The sequence below is a fragment of the Nelumbo nucifera genome, chromosome 1 (genome assembly GCF_055504915.1).
Source record: "Nelumbo nucifera cultivar China Antique chromosome 1, China Antique-T2T, whole genome shotgun sequence".
NCBI lineage: Eukaryota > Viridiplantae > Streptophyta > Magnoliopsida > Proteales > Nelumbonaceae > Nelumbo > Nelumbo nucifera.
Window position 1 is genome coordinate 107,481,650 of NC_142649.1, and position 8,422 is coordinate 107,490,071.

Sequence of the window (8,422 nt, forward strand, 5' to 3'; positions counted from 1 at the left end):
TATGTCACATATTTTCTATATATTATATATAAATATATACTTATATTATATTTATAATAATCTATTTATAAATATATTATATATGTTATATATTTTTAAAATATTTATAATATATTACATATCATTTATTATTTATAATATAATATTACACATATATTTATATAATATATATTATAAATATAAAAAACCGAAAAACTGAAGAATCGAAATAGTCAAAAACCGAAACTAACGGAACGGCTAACCGATGGTATCATTCGGTTTCGATTTGGAAAAATTAAAAAACTGATATATAGAGTAGGGACATTTGACATTTTGAATGTTTATAAATCTGCACTGAAAATCAGAAATATGCAATGGGCTTGTCCTTTCCCTTAACCCCCCAATGCCCCAACCCCTGGTGGCATCGTGATCTCCGGCCTCTACTCCGACGAGTCAGAGAACCTACCAAGTGAGCCAGAATGAGATACGTAATCATGGTCCGTATGTTGGTACGCACATTAACCATCGTACAGAGAATATCTCCCGTATCTGTATTCTGTCATTCATAAGGAGAAGGAAATGTTCCATATGATATGTACGGCTTGTGGTACGTTGTTGGTAGTGGCTGTAGTAGTGTGGGCAGCAGACGAAGATCCGGAGTCGTTGGGAACCGGCAAGGGGATGGGCTACCCCCTGTTGTGTAGCCCCATGAAGCAAAAAAAAGAAAGCATTTGAAAACTCAAAAGCAATGACTAGAAAAACAAAAATAAATCTGAGTACAACTGTTACAACTGCACCAGCAACGAATCTACGACGCCACGCAACACTCTAAAAGTGGAATATTTGAAAATCGTGCTTTGTAGTATCTCTTGCCGTCATAAAAGGCGGAAACCCCGCCACTAGACTCTGACTCCTTGCTCTTTTAGCTCATAGACTCTCGCGCTCCTCCGAGTGAGAGAGAGAGATCGAACAGCCGCCATGTGTGGAATCCTCGTCGTCCTCGGTTGTGTCGACAACTCTCAGGCCAAACGTTCCCGAATCATCGAGCTATCTCGGAGGTAAGCATTTGTCAAATTTAGTCTGCATTTTGGACATCTTCTTTTAGGGTACTAGAAATCATCTACGTATGATATTGAAGTTCATCGGTTCGGATCGTTTTGTTTTTTCATTTTTGTAACAAAAGTTTGAGATTTTAGGTCATTCATGCAATTTCTCTTCATATATTTTTTTTTTGTCATTACATGTTTTCATTTCTTTGTAAGGATTTTTGCCTCTCGAATTTCTCTATGCTCTGTTTCTGTAGTTTTCATTACACAAGTTTTAGTTTGTCTCCCTGCAAACTTGTGTCGGAGTTTTTGTTATGGATTGGTACTTTAGTAGTAGTTATTACATAAAACACATCATTTTTGCTAGCTGGACTGGAGTGGCAAATTTGATGCTGGTGATTTGTTTGATGGAAACCTCTCCAATATCTATTCTCAAGAACACTCGGCATGGCTTGCTTTTGGTGGATTGGACTCAATATGTATACTTTTAGTATTTTCTATTCAGTGGAAATCTGCATTGAGAAGGAAACAAGAAAACTTATTATGGTCTTGTTGCACGTCCCTTTTCTCTAGCCTAATCAGTTCACATGCTTTAGAGTAACACTCTTGTGAATTTCAGGATCCAAACTGTACAGATTTTTGCATGTTCTTAGTTTCAGCTTTGACAGAGTCACACACTTTGTTCTGTGTATGGAGTGTCTGTGGGCGAGATCAAGGAGGAAAAGCTTTTTTCTGGATCTAAACTACTTGATATCTTCTATATGATTACTTGTTAGTTTTCTTTATGGATCCGGACTACTTTGACAATTCATAGTCTTATTAACTTGACATGTGAAGAGAATAGAACACCTGATCCTTTTATTTTGGTTTCTTGATATATTGATTATATAGGCTGCACCACAGAGGTCCTGATTGGAGTGGAATATATTGTCATGAAGATTGTTATCTTCTTCACCAACGGTTGGCTATTGTAGACCCTACTTCTGGAGATCAACCACTTTATAACGAAGACAAGACAATTGTTGTTACGGTATCATTTTGTTCTTTATTTAGTGCATGCAAACCTGGGCATAGTTTTCAAGGCGCCAAGGCGAGGCTAGGCGACAGGGCGGTGCCTAGTTGCCTAGTCACCTGGGCGATGGACTTTTTTCAAGTAAAAACATGTATCCTAGGGTAGTTCGCTAGGTTCCATAATCATTTTTCCTTAATGAAGACCCAAGTAGGTCCTTGGGTCTTCATAGTTACCAGAGGGAGGCAAACATCTAGGTTCCATAATCATTACTTAGAGGTGCATATTGATATCACCGATACTCTCATGTTTTTATTTTTTATTTTATTTTTACCATACAATCATTAGAGGGTTGGACCCCACATCTCTAAAGTTTTAAACATTATAGAAGGCTTTTGTATCAGTGTATCGAAGCATATATAGGCATATCGTATCAATATTTTAATACTTACTTATGAGAACTATTTATGTCAATGAAGCCCTCTTGTTGTTTCATAGTCTTATCTAGGCTTTTATTTATAAAGGTGGCATGCATTGAAACATGCCAGTTGGTAAATGTTGGTATTGAGTGATATGTCAATTGAGGATTGACACCTTATCTTTCTGCTCTTGTATTTTATATAAAGAAAGGTGATTTGGGAAAAAGTGACTGCCTCACTTAAGTGTTTAACATTGAAGCCCTTTTTGTAGGTTGTGGACTCAAGATCAATGTGTATATGTAAAAAGAAGTAATGTGTACATTTTGTGAACTTTTTGGTAAAGTGTAGCTTTAATACCATAGTAGATAAGGGAAAAACAATGATTTTGCAATCACAAACACAAACATATACACATGTATCAGTGTTAAAGAAATCAATGTATTTAGCCCCCTGAGAGTCGTGTGTGAAACCAAGGTCCAATAGAACAAAAATGGCTTCACTTGATATTGATCTGATATTTGGGGTCTTAGGAGGTGTGGACTGGAGACAGAGTGACAGACCTAACTTCTGGCTTTTTAACCTGAGTTTACTGAATTTGTACAAGAATACAGACAGGACAGTTTGCATTGGGATCCGGTATATGGAATTTCATTGTTAGTCTTCATGTTATCATATGACTTTTCGGTTTTCCTTCCCCTCCCTTTCATGTCAGTTCAGAGTTCATCAATGATTATCCAGTATGAGTATTGTTTGTTAAAATTTATCAACATAAAGTTCTCATTGTTTATCTTTGCAAAATTTCATTGCATGTCATTGCATTTAGCTTATTGGTTTTTTACCAACTCATTTCTTGTAGGTTAACGGCGAAATCTATAACCATGAAGAATTGAGAGGAAAGCTAAAGTCTCATAAATTCCGAACAGGAAGTGACTGTGAAGTGATTACTCACCTTGTAAGTGATGAAGATTCTTTTTGGTGTTAGGATTTTGTACATTGTAGTATTTATTCTCCCTGGGTTTGGTTGGATGCTAAAACTTTCTGCACTATTGTCTACAAAGTTTGGACAAAATAGAAATGATAGCCATGTTTTCTTTATAGCAGTCTGTCCTTTTTATTATTTTTTTCTTTTCTGTAACAGTATGAGGAATATGGAGAGGACTTTGTGGACATGTTGGATGTCATGTTCTCCTTTGTCCTGCTTGATACCCGTGACAAAAGTTTCATTGCTGCTTGAGATCCTATTGGTATTACCCCTCTATACATGGGCTGGGGTCTTGATGGTATGCCATGTAACTTAATCCTTGCTGCATCTCTTTTTTTTTCAGTTATTTTTCTTTTGATCCTTACTTTCTGGAGAATGTTATAAAGTGGATTTTTAGGTATGCAAACTACATTTTAGGTGGTTCTGGTTCTCTTTGAGCTAAAGTCACTATTACAAGCTATTACTATATATTTCTTCAATGAAGTCAATGAGTGACTTTCTTTTTATGCATCTGCAATAGGCACTTGTTACACTCAATGATTACTTGTTAGAATGTCAAGTTTAAGAGTTGCAAATTTCAAGGAATTAAGCTTTGATAGTTCCTGGTCTTAGAGTAGAAATAGGTGTCTTAGAGGATTTGATTGGGTTGTAGTATAAAATGTAGCAATGAGCTGAGGTAAAAGAGGTATAATAGGTTCTGTAGATTATGGAACTTGAGGATCAACGAGGAAATAGAGTAGTATTGATATGTAATTTGGGATGCAGTGATGCATTTCATTGAAAATTTGCAATGGAGAACCACTATTTGAAGGTTGAAGTTTGAACCAAGAAATGGTTCTTTTGTGATGCTGAAGTTTTGAGCTCCATATAGGATCACTTCTAGGAACAATGTTTGTGGGAATACTGAAGGATTAGCTATGGAGTTTTTTTTTTCTTTTTTTTTTTCACATATCAGAACTTAAAGGTGATTCTTATAAGCATAAAATTCATGGGAACTTATTCTTTTTGAAACATTCCAAACACCACCTCAGCATATTAGTTTTTCTCTTAATGGTAGTTCTCATCATCCACAATTTTAAATGAAGTTCCCCTTTCTATCTATTTCATGCTACTCAGATTTGGTGTCTTGTTCAACATACTAGTTATTTTCATTTAGAAATCTATATATTTAAAAGATTTTGACATTTGTGCTTAATTGATGCTGCTTCTTCACCAGGATCAATTTGGTTTGCATCGGAAATGAAAGCTTTGAGCGATGATTGTGAACGTTTCATCTCCTTCCTTCCTGGACATATTTATTCTAGCAAACATGGTACTTGATCAATTTTGTAGAGCCAGTACCGGATATATTAATTTATTTTGCTCAATTAGGTAATACGTGAAAATTGTTTCCAATCGTGTTAAACTGAAAAGCTTCTATTTGAGTTAAAAGTAGCCATGAAATCTCTCCCGAAGAGATTGACTAGTTTGGCTTAAATTGGAGACTTTAATTCTTCTTAAAAATTGGATCCTACAAGATGTAATGCTTTTGAAAAAAAGATATATTTAGAAGTTCTTATTAGATGGATTTTTTTATTATTAACCATGACCAAAGAGACTTTGTCGATTCAGTATGAACAAAAAAAAGAAAAAAACAATAGCTGGGGGTAGCACTGCAAGCAAGGAAAAGAAAAAAAAAACTACAGAAAAGTTGACTAAGCCCTTGATTACACACAAAAATTAGTAGGGGTGCAAGTCGGATTGCCAAATTGAGGAACTTCAACTACATTGTGCTCAGGTTAGGGTTTGGGCCCATTCAGAATTTAACAAATGCTCGACCCAATCCAAGTTTCACCCCTACTAATTAGGCATTTTTGTTGAAACCCTGGTCCTTGAGCCATCCACAAGTCCTGTCTCTCTATTTCTCACATGAGAATCAATTAAGGAGTTAAACGACCAAGTCAGTATTGCATGGACACAAACATTGAAGTTGGAATTCAATGTGTGTCCAAGAGTCTGGCCTGGCAAGGTGGAAAACCGTGGACTATATGGGAAACTGAAAGTATATATTTTTAAAATAGTTCATATGTATATATATATATATTCTAACCGTTCTGTTAATTAAATAAATTATGAGATAAAAAGGAAATGTTATGTAAAAGTGTCCTAATAATCCATGGAGTGTCAGACTCCAGCACATCCATATATTACTGGACTGAGGTATCCATCATAATGAGATGTTTGCCTTCCTCTGGTAAATATGAAGACCCAAGGATCTTCTACATCCTTCATCCAATCAATAACCATATGGAAGTTACCATATAAGGGAGTTTCCCTTTACAATAGGTCCTTGCAAAATAAGATGTTTCCTTCATGATTTGAAAGATTCCTCCAACTTGAAAAGATGCAGGGATTGCCTAGCTAGCACCTTCCTTATTGAGACATCAAATTATTATCTAACTTCAGAGTGTTGATAATTTTGTTTTATCGTTTTTTAAGATAGTGGAGTTATTTCAGAGAAGGCTCTATATTTTAATTCCCTAGTTCATAGCAATATTGTAAGAAAAGTTCAAGAACCTGTTCTACAGTAGAAAATTATTTTCCTTTTATTTTTTCTTGTTGCTAAATGATAGGCTTCTTGTTTGTTTTAATCTTATGTAGGTGACTTTAGAAGGTGGTACAACCCACCATGGTACTCAGGGTGCATACCGATGATTCCTTATGAACGATTAGTATTATGTGAGACCTTTGAGAAGGCATGTGCCAAACTTTGATTCATTTTCTAATTACTTTCTTTTTGAAATCCATATAATATTTGCTAAATGTATTTCCTATTTCCCCATAATCCACTTCCCCCTCAACAAAATAAGGAAAATGATAGGCTTGTGTGCAGAAATTTTAGGGTTAGATTATTTGTGGTTACCTATGTCAACTAAAGTCCATGGATTAAGGGAGAGGATCTTTGCTCTGGTTGCATTCCTTGTACCAATCAACCCCAAATAGACAATTGTGATCTTCAGAAGCTGCTTCCACTCCAGAAGGACAAAAATTATCAATGGAGTAACCATCAAATTTGAGTTTCATCACTCCAAGTGTTATGGAGTATACAATTGGTCAAATATGAAATTTTCTAAAAGTTTATGTATTTTTGTTTTATAGATGGTAGAAGTATTTTGGTCATTTTATAGGCTATTAACTTATTTGTGGGACCTGGCCTAGTTGTTTGTCCTTTCTAGTCATAGTCGAGATAAAAATTCCATAGCCATTGTTTAAGTAGTTTACTAGTTATTTAGTTTTCTGTGTTAAGTATGAGTGCAGAATCATAACTTTGGGTTTTCTTAGTTAAGGAAGGAGTTTGGCTGACCCTAGTGTCTATTTAGATAACATTATCTTGCTTGCTTCAAAAACGTTGTGAATGATACTTTGAGTAAGAATTTTGTTATTTTTTGCTATGGTAAATGATTCCCATAAGCCCTAGAATGACTATGCCTTGTTTAGTGATTTTGGGGTTTCTGTTTCTTCTTTCTTTTTAACTTATTTTTGATTTTGCAAAGCATCCATTACATCCATAAACAGCCTACAAATTCTTCACTGAAGGAGTCAATTCAACATCCTAAAGGATTGAAACTGGTTCATGAGTGTTTTTCTTTACTTTACGTCAAAATCCAATTTCTTGTTTCAATTGGTTATCTTTTTGTTCCAAACCATCTCTAGATTTTCTCAGATGCCCCTATAGACTTTTATCACCATTCATTCTACCTAATTTCATCCCAAAACTAAATGAAGGGACCTAGTTTTTGGAACTTAGTTGTTTCTCTAACAAAGAAATTTTTCATCCTTTTGTTCTATTTAAAACATGCTCAGAGTGCCTTGAAATTAAATTAGTCAATAGAATCTTTTATTGTAAATATCTCTACAAAGTTTCATTAAAATATTCCTTTCACAAACTTAGTTTTTGAATTTTGTATATTTTTTACCATTTTGTTAAGAATTTGTAATTCTCAGCAATTTATTTTGGAACCTTTCCTTATATCTAGTCTTAAAGTCACCCCTAAACCCTTCTTAGCCAATAGCTCTACACAAGCAAGTTAAAGTGACATTGTTGGCTAGCTTAGATTTCATTCATTTTCATTGTTGTCTTTCTTTCGCTTGATCAGTTTCCCCTATGTTTGTAAAAAACATTTTGATTAAGGTGGTTCTTTCTCTAAGGGTTATTTAGTTTTTCTTCCATGTTGGCAACCTTTTGAAGAATTTCTCAATAACCATTCCCTGAAGGCACATTGCTCTATTTTTATTTTTATTTTTGACTGGTAACTTAAATTTTATGTCAATAAACATGTGTAAATGTTTAGAATTTCCAGATAGCCCTAAAGGGTGATCACAGTCAACAAACCCTATTCCAACTCCTTTTTACATAACCAAACTATATGCATCCTTTCTCTTGTTTGTATATGAAGGCACGATGCTCTAGCCTATGAGGCAAAAATAGTTCCATCAAAGCAACTTTTTTCATAGGTGATTTTTAACCCTGTGATCCATTCAAAAGTCAAAACAATTGATTATGCTTTTCAGGCTTTGGTCCTCATTCTCATCCAGATTCTCACAAAAATATGTTGATTTCATTTGTAAAGTGAAGATAAGACACAACCACCTAATTCTTTCTACCCCGAAACCTTTGATCAAATTTGTTATGTTCGTTTGACTTATTAACATACTAAGGACATTGGTTCTCATAATGAAATGGAATAATGGTAGTAGGTTTTCTTGTCTAAAGTCTCTTTTTTCCTTAAAGAAATACTTAATGTGCCATTTATCAAGACTAAATTGTACAAACACACTTAAAACTTTTTCCTCCATTTTTTTGGAGCCATCCTTCCATGAACAAAATAAGATATTTTCCAATCTAGAAAGTTACAGGCCTTTTCCAAATCCAACTTGCAGATTGGGCCTTTTCTCCTAAATATTTTAGATCAATCCTTACCATGGTGCTATAATTATTACTATTACT

The 8,422-nt window shown here is 34.6% G+C and overlaps 1 protein-coding gene across 1 annotated transcript; it reads left to right on the top strand.

Annotated features, from left to right (window-relative positions):
• The first annotated feature begins 327 nt into the window (after positions 1-327).
• Positions 328-6,673, top strand: LOC104605976 (asparagine synthetase [glutamine-hydrolyzing] 3-like). The gene is made up of 6 exons (XM_010270952.3): positions 328-1,037; positions 1,917-2,055; positions 3,310-3,405; positions 3,592-3,733; positions 4,652-4,747; positions 6,076-6,673. The coding sequence occupies exons 1-4, from the start codon at positions 958-960 to the stop codon at positions 3,685-3,687; spliced, it is 411 nt and encodes a 136-aa protein (XP_010269254.1). The 5' UTR covers positions 328-957; the 3' UTR covers positions 3,688-3,733; positions 4,652-4,747; positions 6,076-6,673.
• Positions 6,674-8,422: the final 1,749 nt, after the last annotated feature.

What these genes read in the sequence shown, in the direction of transcription:
- LOC104605976 (XM_010270952.3), top strand. Translation starts at nt 958, where the DNA reads ATGTGTGGAATCCTCGTCGTCCTCGGTTGTGTCGACAACTCTCAGGCC. An exon ending in ATCATCGAGCTATCTCGGAG is followed by an intron (nt 1,038 to 1,916) that starts GTAAGCATTTGT and finishes TTGATTATATAG; the next exon opens with GCTGCACCACAGAGGTCCTG. An exon ending in ACAAGACAATTGTTGTTACG is followed by an intron (nt 2,056 to 3,309) that starts GTATCATTTTGT and finishes CATTTCTTGTAG; the next exon opens with GTTAACGGCGAAATCTATAA.